This window comes from Palaemon carinicauda, chromosome 27, assembly GCF_036898095.1.
Source record: "Palaemon carinicauda isolate YSFRI2023 chromosome 27, ASM3689809v2, whole genome shotgun sequence".
Taxonomy (NCBI): domain Eukaryota; kingdom Metazoa; phylum Arthropoda; class Malacostraca; order Decapoda; family Palaemonidae; genus Palaemon; species Palaemon carinicauda.
In genome coordinates this window covers 15676348-15693608 of record NC_090751.1, presented here as the reverse complement: position 1 = coordinate 15693608, position 17261 = coordinate 15676348, and the positions used below count along the sequence as shown (strand labels likewise).

The 17261-nt window shown below is 40.7% G+C and overlaps 1 protein-coding gene across 3 annotated transcripts in view; it reads left to right on the top strand.

Moving 5' to 3' along the window:
* The window catches only part of LOC137620549 (uncharacterized protein C3orf18 homolog), a 45793-nt gene that overhangs the window by 11186 nt on the left and 17346 nt on the right, over positions 1–17261 (top strand). For all 3 annotated transcript variants that reach the window (XR_011040076.1, XM_068350786.1, XM_068350787.1), the window contains exons 3-4: positions 11761–12369; positions 16194–16343. Coding sequence is in view for 2 of the 3 variants with exons in the window: in XM_068350786.1 (XP_068206887.1) it covers positions 11782–12369; positions 16194–16343 (738 nt within the window). In the remaining variant the exon portion in view is untranslated. The remainder of the gene's footprint in view (positions 1–11760; positions 12370–16193; positions 16344–17261) is intronic.

Here is a 17261-nt window from a genome sequence, read left to right as displayed (position 1 = left end):
CAGGGGTTCTTTCAGACCTCGCTCCAGAAAATGAAGTTCGTCTCCTCCAGACAGTAGGCGCAAGACTGTCAGGTTTTTGGCAGTCTTGGAAGAGGAGAGGGGCGGACACCTGGTCCCTCTCAGTCATCAAGGAAGGATACAAGATCCCCTTTCTGAAAAAACCTCCTCTCGCAGATGCTCCGCTGGCCTTAGTAGCCCGGTACTCAGATCCCGGGGAAACAGAAGGCCCTAATAGACCTTGTCGACCAAATGCTAGACAAGGGAGCGATAGAACCGGTTCAGGATCTATCCTCCCCAGGCTTTTACAATCGCCTGTTTCTGGTCCCCAAGAACTCGGGCGGATGGAGACCCGTCCTGGATGTCAGCTCTCTCAACGTCTTTGTGGAGAAGACAAAGTTCTCCATGGAGACGACTCAGTCGGTGCTGGCGTCAGTACGTCCAGGGGACTGGATGGTGTCCCTCGACTTGCAGGACGCATATTTCCATGTCCCCATCCATCCGACTTCCAGGAAGTACCTGAGATTTGTAATGCAGGGCAAGTGCTTCCAATTCAGAGCTCTTTGCTTCGGTCTCAGCACGGCTCCTCAAGTCTTCACCAGGATAATGGCGAATGTGTCAGGTTGGCTGCATCAGGAGGGGATAAGGATATCCTTCTATCTAGACGATTGGCTGATTAGTTCACGATCGAGGGAGAAATGTCTGGAGGATTTACGGAAGACTTTTATGATGGCTCAAGATCTAGGCCTGGTCATCAACAGGGAGAAGTCTCAGATCAGACCGAATCAGACTATTCTCTATTTGGGGATAGTTCTGAATTCAGTACTTTTTCGGGCTTCTCCCTCTCAGGAAAGACAGACCAAGTGTCTCGTAAAAGTCAGAACTTTCCTGGAAAAGAAGAGGTGCACAGCGAAGGAGTAGATGAGTTTGATTGGGACTCTATCCTCCCTCGAACAGTTTATCTCTCTGGGGAGACTCCACCTAAGGCCTCTTCAGCACTTTCTTTAGAAGACGTGGAACAGAAAGATGCAGGAAGACTCCTTTTCCTTCCCCATTCCAACAAAAGTCAAGAATCTTCTGAAGTGGTGGCTGGACCCAACCTTGTTAGGGGAAGGGATCTCCTTACACAAGAAGAACCCAGACCTAGTGTTGTTTTCAGACGCATCAGAGTCAGGCTGGGGGGCAACACTAGGAAGCAAGGAGGTCTCAGGCTATTGGGAAGGAATTCAGCTGGGATGGCACATCAACAACAAGGAGCTGATGGCCATTTTTCTGGGGCTAAAGGCCTTCAAGGACTTGGTGTCTGGGAAGATTGTGGAGGTCAACTCAGACAACACCACAGCTTTTGCTTACATCAGGAAGCAAGGAGGGACTCACTCTCTGTCTCTGTTCGAGACAGCAAGAGAGCTCCTTCTTTGGGCGAAGGAGAACAGGATAAACCTGCTGACGAGGTTTGTTCAGGGACAGAAGAACATGAGGGCGGACATGCTCAGCAGGAAAGGGCAGGTCCTTCCCACAGAATGGACCCTCAACTAACAGGTCTGTCAGAGTCTCTAGAGGCTGTGGGGGAGACCCCTCATCGATCTTTTCGCCTCCAACTTATCCAAGAGGATCCCCATCTATTGCTCCCTAGTTCCGGACAAGGAGGCAATAGCAGTAGACGCCTTTTTGATGGATTGGACGGGATGGACACTTATGCTTTTCCCCCATTCAAGATCATCAATCTGGTAGTCAGGAAATTCGCTCTCCTCGATTCGGGACGGATGAGGGAATGGTTCACGGAGGTGGTGGACTTGTTGATGGACTTTCCAAGAAGCCTCCCTGCAAGTCCAAATCTGCTCAGACAACCCCACTTTGAGAGATATCATCAAAACCCCCTCGCTCTCAATCTGACTGCCTTCAGACTATCGAGAAGCTCGTCAGACCGAGAGGCTTTTCAGCGCAAGCTGCGAAAGCTATCGCCAGAGCGAGGAGGGTCTCTTCGCAGAGGGTCTACCAGTCCAAGTGGGAGACTTTTAGAGCTTGGTGTAGGAAGCACAAGATTTCCTCATCCACTACCTCTGTGAGCCAGATTGCGGATTTCTTGTTGTACCTCAGGCAGGACGCTAAGCTAGCTGTGTCCACTATCAAGGGGTACAAAAGTATGCTCTCTTCCGTCTGTCGGCATAGAGGCTTGGACTTGTCTCGCGATAAGGACTTACATGACCTCTTGAAGTCTTTTGAGACGACCAAGCAGACCCAGTTAAAGTCCCCTTCTTGGAACCTTGATGTGGTTCTTAAATTTCTGTGCACCAAGAGATTTGAGCCCATCTCATAGGCTCCCCTTAGGGAGGTTACCAAGAAAACCCTCTTTCTTTTGGCCTTAGCAACAGCAATGGGATAGCCTAGATGGGAATAAAATGCGAGAGGTAAAAAATGACATATCTCCTTGGAGGTATAATATGATGCCCCGAAAATGGGAGAAGGTCTCTGTCGTCTCCGTATTGGTCACACTCGGTTGACACACGAGTTTCTGCTGAAGGGCCAACACCAACCGTATTGTGACGACTGTTTAGTACCTCTAACAGTAAGGCATTTGTTGACTGAATGCCCCAATTATAACAACTTGCGGAATAGATATTTGTTTGAGGCTCGAGGTGAGGGTTGCAGGTTCATCCTTGCCAAGATTCTTGGAAATGATGTGTCCTACCATGCAAGTGGCATTTTTAGATTTATTTCAGAAGCAGGTCTTCTGAAAAATATTTAACCTTTATGACATTCAACTTTTATGATTTTAATTGAATACTCTTTTATTTTTTATTTTATTTTATTTTTTATTTTTGTATACATAAATTAAATGTTACCGGCGTCAATGACCTCAGATGTCAGGATGCCTGAAAACTTTAAATCAATCAATCAATGTCTGGCCCTTAGTTCTTTCTTCATCCTCCCCTCTCTTGGGGAAAGCAGCATCCTGGGTTCTCTGCATAGCTGACCTCAAACCTCTGCAGGTAAACCATGCTTCCCTGTGTTCCTAGTATTAAGTTAATACTGTCGCGTCCCCCATACCCTGACGAGGTGGTATTGGGAACGTCCTAGGACAAGTCACACTTCTTCCCTCCACACTCAAGCTTATGTAGGCTGTACGTCTCTTGCGTAGCAAGAAACTTGCGAGGTGCAGGGACTCTTCTTCTCGAGTGCTGCTCTCCCTCTTAATGAGAGAATGCCTTGATGAAGTCATTAAGCTTCAGCACGGCATTTAATTCCCGTGCTGAAACTTGGTGACGGGCAAGAGGGCTCTCGAACTTGGGGAAATTGCTCCCCCAGTTCGAATCTAAATTTCTCTCTTTTACCTTTTTCTTTTTCTCAATACTACTTCAACCTTATCCTAATTTCACAAACTTTCTTTAGTCTTGCTTTCCAAACTCTATGAGAAAAATTTCCCTCATTATATGTGTGTATATATTATGTACATATATATTTATTTATTTTTTTTTTTTCTTTTCTCCTATGGCTTGGATGTTTTCACATCCATTGTAGCCCCGGCGGGGATGTTCATACATCCTTTATTGCTGCCTGCTTTGATGAGTGGGAGGAGGTATCGCGGTTGGGAGGTGTTTGCATTCAAAGCTATATATGAGCGTATTGGATGATTTCAGCCATCCCGAAGATGGTTTGGACCTTTTTGGCGGAACTATTCTCAAGTGTTGGGTCTTCGGAATCCAGGGGGATCCAATGCTTGGGGTAGGACTCTCGGCTTTTGGCCGGAAGCCCGTCATTATAGATATGGGGAGGATGATTCCATAATTTCTTGGTCTCAGTCCTAACAGGCGGGTTCAGCTTACACCTGTGCCTCTATATCTGTTTTGATGCTATCCTTCGGGTAGGGTATGGAGTGGACCATCTGGGAAGTATACTCTCATTGTGCCGATAGTAGAGAGTGCAAATTTCCTTTCCGACGCGTGATGGCCTAACATTCTCGAGCAGGTACATCAAACTAACTCTTTTCCCTCTCTTTACTATTATGGATTCTTTAAGGAACGAACCCCCATCCCCTGGATACGCTGACTCTCCCCCGGCACTGTTGACGACCTCTGCTAATGTGATAAGGGATAGCTCTGTTGATGACCTCGGAACGGGAAAGGACCATTCTACTGATATTTCTAAATCGAGTAATTTGGGTAACACGAGGAAACTTCGAATCCTCCATGTTACACAAATTTCAATAGAAACAAATTATGATGATCTATGTAAAGCATTTGAATGCTATGGATGCATAAAAGAAATAAGGATGAAACTTGAAGCTGAAACTTGGGATTCATGGATATCTTATAGTAGTTATGACGAAGCATTTAGTGCAATAAGTAATTTGAATAATATTAAAATTAATAACTTGAATGTCGCGGCTGCTCTCTGCGATAAGGTACCAAAAGATTTAGATGTGTACAGGCCTGCCGATTGGTTGGAAAAAGGCACAGATTTAGTCATGCCCTCCCAGAGAAATCCAAAACCACCGATGTGGCTTATAGCTGAATCAAAGGGGGTTACAGGGAATTATTTTAAAATATGCAAATTGATTCAGAAAAAAGTAGGAACTATTGCACCAGGCGATATATCTCGTTTCGGAAAAAAATAGTTTCCTTATCCATGCCAAATCCAGTACACAGTCGGTAATATTGTCCAATATGAAAATAAATAATGATGACATTAAGTTAGATATCAAACCCCACCTAAATTTTAGCTACGGAAGGGGCGTAGTTTTTAACAGAGACCTATATGATTTTACAGAGGAGGAGATACTGGCCATGTGTCCATTAAATGTTTGGAAGTTCATAAAGTCCCAGGTACATCAATGATAATCCTTACGTTCCAGGATGCTGATGTACCTTTTCATATTATTATCGAGAACGAAAGGATTAAAGTAAGACCCTTCAAGCAGAAGCCATTGCAATGCTTTAATTGTTTTAAATTTGGGCACCCGTCCAAAGTTTGCAAAAATGAGAAGATGTGTGGTATTTGCTCCAAATCTTACCATGGAGAGTGTGCACTTGGAGCCAGGTGTTTAAATTGCAGCTCGAATCACAAATCCACAGACAAGATTTGCGAGCTATATAAGTTGGAGGAAGCTGCCCTCAACAAATCAAACTTAGAACACATAAGTGTGACCCATGCCAAAAGACTATTAAATAAATCAAATACATATGCTAAGGCATTAAAATCAAACCAACCTAGCACTGCCAATAGCTCAAAAAAAAGTATACTATCTGACAAAATGTCAAATAACGAGGTAACCTTATCACCTCCTGAGGCTTTACCACGGTGTATTAACACTAGGTCATTGCCCATTGCTGTACAGCCTTCAGCCGCCATTACAAAAAGTAATACAAACCTCTCTCAGGCCATGTCCTTGCCTGATCTGATGGAGGTTCCACTTAAGACTAACTTACCTGATGCACCTGTTGTGGGAAAGGTGCAAAAACCTCGAATTCCACCATCTATTAATCGCAAAAGAGAGAGACCTCCATCTCTCTCTCCACCCTCCATTAGAAACGTTAAGGTTATGACATCAAATAAATTTGATGTTTTGTCTGTTGATGTTTCTAATGAACCAGAAGATGGACTGAATAAATCAGAAATTCAAGTTGAGGTCCACCATCCACCTCAACAAATAGATAAAAAGAATACAAAGAAAAACACCAACGTTAAACCCAACATAACAAGACCACCTCTGAAGAAACATACTGGTAATAATGTTACATTAAAAACTGCTAATGGGAAGACCTCATCCAAGATGTCTTCCAGAAATAATCCATAGTTTTCTCCTCCATTTTGCAATGGAACTGTCAGGGTTTGAGGGTGAAATATGAAGAACTTAAGCTCCTAATTCATGAGCATTCCCCCATAATTGTATGTCTACAGGAAAGTATGCTTGATTCTAACACTCCTAGTCCTCGAGAGTATGTTAGCTATAGAACACTTTATAATCAACAAGCAGGGAGCCATGGCGGAAGTCTCATGTACATTCGTCGAGATGTTCCCCAAATACCCATGTCTATACGTACAACCCTGCAGGCAGTTGTTGTACAAATTGATATAGGGAGAAAATATACAATATGCTCTCTGTACTTACCTCCAAATGATAATATTTTATATGATGATTTAGCAGAGGTCATTCAACAACTCCCTCAACCTTTTCTCTTACTGGGAGATATGAATGGTAGACATCCTTTATGGGGTGATGTTTTGGCCAACACAAGGGGCAATATTATCTCATCAATTGTGGAGAATGAGGATGTGGGGCTCCTTAATACAGGAGAGCCCACACACTTTCATGTTCAGACAGGTACTTTATCATGCATTGACCTTTCAATTGCAAGCTCTAACTGCCTTCTTGATTTTGATTGGAGGACATTAGATGATTGGCATACTAGTGATCATGCACCAATCATTATAAACACCAACAAGGGTCCGCCTTTGCAAAGATCGCCACGTTGGAATCTAGACAAGGCAGACTGGGTTAAATTTTGTGAGCTAAGTGAAATCGATGGGAGAGCAGAACAGTTTGAAAGTGTTGATGATGCCATAGACCTACTGAATGGAACTCTTCATACAGCAGGAGTCAATTCAATTCCCAAAACAACAGGGTTATTCAAATGACGACCAGTCCCGTGGTGGTCTTCAGAACTAACTGCACTCCACAGAGCCACAAGAAGATCTCTAACACGATTGCGTAGACGCAGAACTGATGAGAATTTAATAATGTACAAGAAATGTAGAGCACAGTTCCGTCGTGCCATGAAAGAAGCAAGGCGCCAGTCATGGATGTCTTTTGTTTCCTCTATTAACAGTAGAACACCACCATCTTCTGTGTGGAGGAAAGTAAAAAAGATAGCTGGCAAATTCACCCCCAACCCACCACCAGTGTTGAAGGTGAATGGCCAGTATGTAACTGAAGCAAATGAAGTTAGCAATGCCCTGGCTAATCATTTTTCAAATGTATCCAGCAAGTGTGAAGGAGCCCCTGGTCACCAGTATAGGAGCACTGAAGAAAAGAAAATTTTAAATTTTGCAACAAGAAGGGAAGAGTCGTATAATTCTCCTTTCACTGAAAGAGAATTTGATTCCGCACTTGCTCATTGCAACGATACAGCCCCTGGACCCGATGGAATTCCATATGCAATGATTAAACATGTACATTTTAATACAAAGCTATTTATTTTAAGTATTATTAATAGAATATGGCATGATCATAGCTACCCAAGTGTTTGGGAACTAGCCATTATTTTAGCCTTTTTAAAACCCGGTAAAGACAAGTTTTTAGCAGCAAACTATCGTCCTATTGCATTGACATCTTGTTTATGTAAAATCATGGAGAAGATGGTCAATGCAAGGCTGATATGGTACCTTGAAAAGAAAGGTATTTTATCACCGATTCAATGTGGATTCCGAAAAATGCACTCAACGACTGATGTGTTGATACGACTTGAGTCATCTATTTGTGAAGCCTTTGCTTCCAAACAGCACCATGTTACAGTATTTTTTGACCTTGAAAAGGCATATGATACCACATGGAGATATGGTATTCTTAAAACCATTCATGAATTGGGATTGAGAGGAGAGCTGCCACTATTTATTCAGGCATTTCTTTCACGTAGAGTTTTTCAAGTGAGAGTGGGGGAAACTCTATCAGAGAGTAAGTGCCAGGAAGAAGGAGTTCCTCAGGGTAGTGTGCTGAGTGTAACCCTTTTTGCACTAGCAATTAATGGGATATCCTCAGCCATTCCCCAGGATGTTCTCTCAACACTATTTGTGGATGATCTCTCAATATCATTTGCTGGCACTAGAATGGCAATGGTTGAGAGAAAAATCCAACTCTCTATTGATAAAATTATCCAGTGGGCTGACATGAATGGATTTAAGTTCTCGACAAGTAAAACTACCATTGTCCATTTTTGTCGTATCCGGGGAGTACATCCAGACCCGGATATATACATTAAAGGTCAACGGATACCATGTGTATCGGAAACCAAATTTTTAGGTTTGATATTTGACTGTAGACTTACATGGGTTTCTCACCTAAAAGCGCTAAAAGCTAAATGTGTTGAAGCTCTGAATATCTTAAAAGTATTGTCCCATACATCATGGGGGGCAGACCGCAATACTATTTTAAAATTATACAAGGCCTTGATTTTTTCCAAAATTAGTTATGGTTGTGAGGTATATTCTTCAGCCAGCCCAAGCCGGTTAAAAATATTAGACTCGATACATCATGTAGGTATTAGATTATCTACTGGAGCTTTTAAAACCTCGCCTATCCCAAGTCTCCTTGTTGATGCTGGAGAGTTACCTCTAGACCTTTACCGAATGTCTTCCATTCTTCGGTATTGGTTTAGATTGCAAAGACTCCCTAGCTCTCTAGCCTTTCAGACTGCAAGCCTTGTAAGACACGCATCATACTTTGAGTTGCACCCAAAATCTCCTCAACCTTATGGCTTTCGGGTGAAACGATTTTTAAATAGTCTGGATATAATTAGAAATAAGGTACTTCCATTCAAGGTATCATCAACGCCTCCATGGAAATTACCTGACATATCTTTTTGTAAATACTTTATTGGAGTTAAGAAGAATATGACTGACTTAGAATCCAGGTCTCTTTTTATGGAACATGTCGAAGAACATAGGGGATCGACTTTTATATATACTGATGGCTCCAAATCTGATGCTGGCGTTGGATTTGGAGTACATAGTAATGATTTTAATTGTAGAGGTGCACTTCCTCTAACAGCTTCCATATTTACTGCCGAACTGTATGGCATATTAACCGCTATTGAGAAAATAGCTTTGGAAAAGGAGGGTAATTTTACAATTTTTAGTGATGCAAGGAGTGTTCTTCAAGCTTTAGAAGTTTTTAATTCTAGTAACCCTCTAGTTTTAAAGATTTTAGAATGGCTTTTTATTATTGGACGGAAAGGTATAACTGTTCGATTTTGTTGGGTTCCAGCACATGTAGGTGTGTCTGGGAATGAGAAGGCAGATTTACTGGCGAAGAATGCGGCATCCGAGTTGCTACCAAGGAGGTATCCCATTCCATGTAACGATCTCCTACCTTACATCAAGAAATTGGTTTGTGATAAATGGCAACAGCACTGGGACAGTCAAGACGGCAATAAAATGAGGGAAGTAACAAATATCATATCACCTTGGAGGTATAACATGATTCCCCGAAAATGGGAGACGACTCTTTGTCGTCTCCGTATTGGTCACACACGGTTGACACACGAGTTTCTGCTGAAGGGCCAACACCAACCGTATTGCGAGGACTGCTTAGTACCTTTAACAGTGAGGCATTTGTTGACCGAATGCCCTAATTTTACTAACTTAAGAAATAGATATCTGTTTGAGGCTCGAGGTGAGGATGGCAGGTTTATCCTTGCCAAGATTCTTGGACATGATGTGTCTTACTATGCGAGCGGAATTTTTAGATTTATTTCAGAAGCAGGTCTTCTGAAAACTATTTAACTATTTTAATGACTTCTTAATTTTTATGGTTTTAATCGAATTCTCTTTTAATTTTCATATACAGTAAATGGTATCGGCGTCAATGACCTTAGATGTCAGGATGCCAGAAAACTTTCAATCAATCAATCAATCAATCGAGTGCTGCTCACTCGGATTCCGAGTCCCCGGGTAAGCCAAAGCCAGTAAGGCTGGGGACTTTCCACCCTACCTAAGGGTAAGTCACCCTATGTAAATAGCGTGGTTTGTATTTTGGTTATGGAACAAATGATAAATTCGGAGATAATTTGTATTTTTCCTAACCATACAAACCTTAGCTATTTACACATATTTGCCTGCCAGCCCTGTCCCCCAAGGCAAGTCCTACCTCTAAGTGAAGTGAAGCAGTTCACTGGTGTGTGAGGGGGGAGGGGTAGCTAGCTACCACTCCCCTACCCCCTTGCTAACTAGCGCGGGGGTAATTAACCCTCGTTAAAATTCTAATGGCTCGTCATTTCAGCTACGCCGAAAGTAAACCGTATGTAAATACAGTAGCTAACGTTTGTATGGTCAGGAAAAATACAAATTATCTCTGAATTTGTCATTTTTAATTAAGTATATTTTGAATATACAGTATATCAAATGTAGGCTGGCATCACGAACTTCTGTTTATGTACGCTGGCATCACAAATTCTGTTTGTTTGACTATGTTGACATGTCAGTTCTAAGTTGTTTAGTGAGGAAACCGAGCTATTTTCTTCTTATAACCGCTTCCCAACATATCTTGCTAATTATTGCTTTCCCAGAATCTAAATAACCACCCAATTACTTAGCAAGAAGATGAGAACTGCAGGATTGCATTATGTTGGAGTAAATGGAGAGCGTGGTGTTGTAAACAATTACCCATCACCCATTTAAGGGAATGGGTAAAGTGACACTCGGCTCTGTCCCGTAGTTTATTGCTAAGACTCAAAATACAGGAGTAGTGGATCCTAGATTCTGGCACTTTCGGATTGGGAGTCTTCATTCTGTAACTTATGATCCAGATCAGCTGTTACTTTGCCCAGTGACGAGTTTGAGGTACTGAATTACCTTAAACACACTACAGCAGCTCACACCTGAGTGTCAGCACTCTTCATCAGCATGGGTAAGGGAAAGAGGAGGGTCACAAAGAGCACCATCTCAGCATGGATTTGTAGGGTCATAGACTATGCAGTGAACCCTGACCCTTCTCCTGCTCATAGACTTAGAGCTCATGACATTAGGGATATAAGTACATCCCTGGCATTTAAAGTAAAGTAACTACTCTGTGGCACAAGTATTACAAGCAGGTGTGTGGAAGTGTCAGACAACCTTCACCCCTCATGTAACCCACAGGAGAATGGAGATGTTCTCCATTGGTCCTGTGGTGACAGCTCCTGTGATACTACTCAGGCTCCTTGATGGACAAGTAGCAGATGGTTGAGGGCATAGGTTACCCGGGATTAGTCTGGGATGAATGTGTAAGAATGACTGGCTCTTTCTTTCATTCATTTTCCCCTCTCTTGGGGAACAGCACCATGGGTCCTTTGCATGCTGGCCTCACCTATTGTGTGTATAGATTTAATACTTGTCTACATTCCCGATACTTCTCACCTCTATGTTTGATATCAACATTCCTATTTAGCTCAGAATATTCTTACCTAGACAGTCACATTACTAGTTTTCACACTCACACAGGTTGCTCAGGCTGCTATTCGTGCATTGCACAAAATTTTTGCAAGGGGTCAGAGTTTTTCTCAGTTACGGCCAAGCCCGTATGCGAAAACCCCGGGTCAATGGATAAGCCAGTGATTGGATTCCACCCTCCTAATGCGTGAGTCATCCCCAATAAACAGTGTAAGGTTTGTAGAGTGTCGGAACAAATGACAAATTTGAAAGTAATTTGTAGCTATTTATACAAATTGTCCTGCCATCACCTGTCCCCCAGATTAAGTCCTACCTGCAATCAAAAGTGGTTCGAATACACTGGTGTGTGTGTGAGAGAGGTGTAGCTGGCAACCCCCAGTACCCCTCACTACCCCCCTCCCACCAACTAGCAGGTTGGGTAGTTGCTACCTCGCTTAAACTCATAATGGCTAGTCTTCCAGCTGTGCTAAAATATAATCCATAATAAATAGCTATAGATTTTTATCGTTAGGAAAAATACAAATTACTTTCAAATTTGTCATTTTAAAAGCATTTGGTTGCTTGGACACACGGATATATTATGACTTGTGCGGTATTAATGGAATTTCTTTTTTTTTTCAGGCAAGTGTGGGTGACACTGGGATGGCTCTGATATTTAATGTAATTGTGGTTCTTACTGCAAGTACACTTATTGCAGCTCAGAATGCTTTGCTACCTCAGACCACTGCTACCCCTCCTGAAGTCAAATTAAATAACCCTATTACAAATGCAAATGTCACAACAATTACTCCTTCAACAAATGGAACACATGATACAATCTCACCTACACAAACTTCTGAATCTTTGTCTACTAAAACCACTACAGCTGCTATAACAACAGCAGTATTAAGTTCTACCACAACACCATTACCAATTAAGACATCTACAATACCCAGCACCTACACTACCACTGTTCCAACCACAATAAAAACCACCACACCTTCTACAGTAGCACCCCAAACATCTCCTAAGACATCTTCAACTATATTACCATCAACAACAACAGTGAGACCATCTACAAGAGCTCCCAGAAATTCCACTACACCAGCTTCACCTACTACTGAAAATTATGAGACAACCACAACAGAGCTGCCATCTACAACTCCAGTGCCTCCAGAAGAACCAAATGCATGGCTTTCTGTTTTTCTGTCAGTGTTCATCCTTCTAGCTGTGATACTACTCATTGGTGTAGTAAGTATGAATGTTTGGTGGTTTTAAAATATTGTGAATGTACTGTAGAAGACACAAAGGTCATTGTTGATTTTATTTCATCTAATTCTCCTAAGTTATGAAAAATTATTTGAATATATGTTCACTTACTAATTCTGGAATATTACCTAACATGCATGACCTTAAGCTTTCAGTACTACAGTTTTGTTTCCCAAAATAGATATAGTAGTGTAATTGTAATGCCAAATTTTTTCCGTCCAGACTAAAAAGTCGTCTTCTTGCCCACTGTTATTCCTACATTAAGGGGTCAGTTGCCAGATTTGTAGCATCAGGCATGGTTATTAATTTGGCAGAATTTTTCACAATCGCATGCCTTTGCAGTCATCAATCACAGTTATTATTGGTAGGCCAAACCTTTAATGACTAAATAGTCCAACTGCAAGGCATCAGTTTCCACAGTTATTGGCTGTGGGCCTAGCTTTTTGCTAAAAAGCAAGACGGTAAGGCAGCACCAATCCTTTTAGTTGCTTTCTACGATACGCAGGGTGTACAGTGGTACAGTAGTGTTCTTACACCCATATCACAGGGCTGCTAAGACTAAACAATACTTGTTCCGTAACCAAAATACAAACCACGCTATTTACATAGACCTTCTGACCTGCCTTCACCCTATGTAAATAGCTAAGGTTTGTATGGTTAGGAAAAATACAAATTATCTCCGAATTTGTCATTTTACTGTATTTTAAACAAAAAGATCTCATGCATTTTCTCATCATAGTTTTACTTCAATAGTTTGCAATCAATTTCAATTAAATATTTTTACATTTTAAGATTGTTTCATGAATTTAAAAGATAGCTAATTGAATATTAAGTCTTCCATCCATCACCAGATGCTCTCCTACTGTGATACCCAAAACATTCAACACTCAAGAAAAGGGTAAAACCATGTACAGTACTTAAAAGTAGCTCTTGAATGTTGCTGAAAGTATTGTTATAAAAAGATGGAGATAACCATGAAAGGTGAAATGTAACCAATATTAGGTTGTGGATTAGATAGAAATCTCTTAATTCAACAAAAATAATCTGTAGCGAGAGAACACCCATCTTACAGTATATGGTAGCACAAAGATTCTTGGTCTCCTGTAGATTTGGTGGAGCCTATGCAATGAGGAACTTGAGCAACTCACTAAATACATTTGATATAACTTTAAGATTGATTTGTTAATGAAAAATTATTTTATTGTAATCCTGATTGGATATCAGGAATTTTCAAATGATACTTTAGGGGATAGGGAACAAATGAATGGCTCTATCAAGAATTGCTGTTCACTGAGGGCTTTAGCACATACACCTAAACATGATCTGTGATGATCGGTAGTTGCCATGACTAATCCGGGTCTTCTTTAATTGAAATCCCTTCTTCAGAGGCAAGATAATTCAGGGCAGTTAAAGCATGAGACACTTGTGACTTCTGCTTGAGCAGATTTTGAAGTCTTTGCTACTGTACCAGATATCCTCATTCTGTCTTTTGGTTAAAGTTTAGTAACTGAATACATCTCCTCATATCCAGGCCGCTCATGAAAACAATTTATCCGTTGTTACTTATATGGAATTATTACTCTGGTCGGAGCAACTAGCTCAGATCGCGGATTTCCTCGTGTTCCTTCTCTGAGAGAAGTGCCTTTTGGTCTATCTACTGATGTGTCTTGTGGGAAATTTCCATACTTGAGATGAGTTTTGAGCAGTCTTGTCCACCCCAGGACCTGAGGCCCTAGGTGAGGGATGTGACTCTTGTCCTCAAGGCTCCTATGCATGCCATGTATGAGCTTTTGAGGAGGTCATCAGACAGGGATCTTATTCTCAAAAATTTCTTTCTGCTAGCCTTAGCATCGGTGAAGATAGAGTATACTGTAAGTTGCATGGAATCTCTTATTTAGTCACCAACGCAGAGGTTTGGAAGGAGGTCTCCTTCAGTTTTGTGCCCGAGTTCATGGCCAAAATCCAGAACCCGGTGGTGCATGACCCCAGGTTTGAGTTCTTCTCCATCCCCTCCCTTTGGGAAGCTCTAGGTGGTCATCTAAAGGAGATGCTTTTACGTCCCATATGGACTCTGCGTTGCTTTCTGAAAAGGACCCGACATCTCAGGCTTTAGTGTCAGAGATTGTTTGTTAGCACTGACAGGACCAAGAAAGAAGTGTTAAGGAACATGATTTCTTTCTGGCTTTGTGAGACGATCCATAAAGCATGTGCCTCGACCGACGAGAGGATTGAGGTACCAGCTAGAACCAAAGCTCACAAAGTCAGGGATATTGGCCCTACCACGTCTTTCAAGAGAAACCTGCCTGTGGGCCAAGGGATGAAGGCTGGAGTTTGGTAAAGACAGACAACCTTCATGGACTTTTATATACAAGTGCCTGGACACCGTTGTGTTTGGTCCTGTGATTGCTGCTCAAGTAGTTGTGTACGCAGCGCAGCTCCCACACGGGACAGGATGCATCTTATCTAAGGTAATGTGTATATGTAAGCCTGGATTGAATGGTAGAATGACTGTCTCTTTCCTGCATTCTTATGTCCCCCGACGGGGATTAACCATTTGAATCATTACATGGATATGATCTGTTGCTGGTTAGTTACACTTCATAGCTTCATTCTTTATTTCTAAAGAAGTATCTCTCCCATATCCCCTTAAAAAGGGGGTTGATGGTGGAATTTATACCAAAGACTCTCATATATGTATGTCTTTCCCAACAAATATTCCCTTTGAGGGGAAGGGTTTCTCTAGTTCGATCGAGTACATGCATTCATGTAAGGGTCAGGCCCTATCACTCTTTCATCCCTGTGACAGACAGGTTTGAGGTTGCTGGGGTCACCAATTAGCTCCTGTGCAGGGTAGGCAATGGTTACTTACAGTAATTTGTATTTTTCCTAGCCATACACACTTGAGTCCTTTAATCCAACTTCCCTCTCAGTCCGGGGCAGAAAGATCAAAAGTGAAGCTCTCTGGTTGGGAAAGAGAGTGGGGCTTCTCATTCCACACCCTTCACCAGCTTGATAACTGCTCATTATCCAAGATTCTAACAACTATCTCCAGTTTGCGCTGAGTCGATCTCCCTAATTAAAGGACTCGCGTTTGTATAGCTAGGAAAGATACAAGTTATTTTGAAATTTTCTAATATTAAAGGTACCACACCTCCTGTCAAACCCCTAACCACCCAGTTTAAAAATGGTAATTGATTTGATGAGAGGAATATTAAATTCATCGCTGCTTACCAAAATAGAAATAAAGTTTGTAGTCATCTGGAATGAATGCAGTCCCAGGTAAGGTAGTAAATGTACTGTATATGTTGCTACCGCTAGAAAGGTTTTAGTTGGCTTGGTCACTTGGATATTTAGCTTAAATTCCCATTCTTCATCTACTAGGCAACTTTAATGATATCCTCAGCCACAATCTACTGCTATTAGATTAGCTTTACATTAAAAAAGGGATTTTGTAAAACTATTTAAAGGTTTCAGCCATACTGTCAAAATACTTAAAAAATAAAAAAGGTGAAAGAAGAGAGTTGTGATATTTTCAATTATTTTTAGAAATGATAATTATCATAGCTCTATGTCTGGAGGAGTTGAATATTTCCACAAAACTTCACTTTATAAAATATCATTGGTCTTTCAAGTACTGTAATTGGCAAATGTCTTACTGTATTTATAAATTTGCAGAAATACTCTTACAATGTTTACAGTATTGCTTAACTTGAATCACTAGAAATTTCAGTGAAATGCTTTTATAACTTTAGTTGAAATATTTAAGTAAATTTTTTTCTTTAGATTAATATCATACCTATTGTTAGGCTGTGTGGTTCATTCGTCGACGTCGACAGTTAGAACGATTACGTCACCAGTTGATGCCCATGTACAACTTTGATCCAACAGATGATGTAGATGATTGGGAGAACCAACTTCTAGAGGAAGAGAGGTCTTTGAGGCCTGAAGCAGATAAGGTACTGTAGTTTTTAAGGTTATTGTTATTATTATTATTATTATTATTCACTGGGCGGCACAGGTCTCTCGCCCAGAAATAGATTTTTCCTTCGTCAAAATCCCTTTATTATTATTATTATTATTATTATTATTATTATTATTATTATTATTATTATTATTATTATTATTATTATTATTATTATGATTAATGTTGCATACTGTACAGATTTAGTTTAAGAATACACTTTTAGTCCTTTGGTGTGGTTCTTCAGTACAGTACAGTCAAAATCACTAAGTAATGTTGTTTCTTTGCTTTAATTGCTTTCCATTTTTTTGTATGCTTTTATGGTTGTTTTATCAAAATGCTGCATTGCAGTCTTGGGTTGAAAACCTTATCACACCTATAAAGTATAAGACAATTGTATGTTTATTGCTTGTACTGTACCATATGAATTATACAGTACTATAATTTTTTCTATTAACCTCCCCCCCACACACACATCATACACTTCTTATTAATTTAATTCTTAGAGAAGTTAAGGCTACAGTTTATGCATTTACAGGTATCTCTCCTTTCTATGATGATAGAAAATAATATAAAAAATATTAGGAGCAATAGCTTTGGACATTAGGAGAAACGGTGATGACCCATGCAAGAACTCTTTTCTGTTTGTCGTACTTTGTTAACATATTTTGCAAACTATAAGATTGAACTTATTTATTTACAGTAATTGTTTTTCACTTCTTTGCCCAAGACTTCCAGTCAATGCATGTATTTTTATGCATATGTTATTGTGTTAAACTACATTATTTGATTAATGGTGATAGCAAGAGTATCAAGCAGAAATCCTGCTTCCATTATGGTTAATCAACATTGAGCTAGCCTTAAGAGAATTTTGAGTTACATTCTCTTTCACAAGTAGTAGATGTTAAAGAAT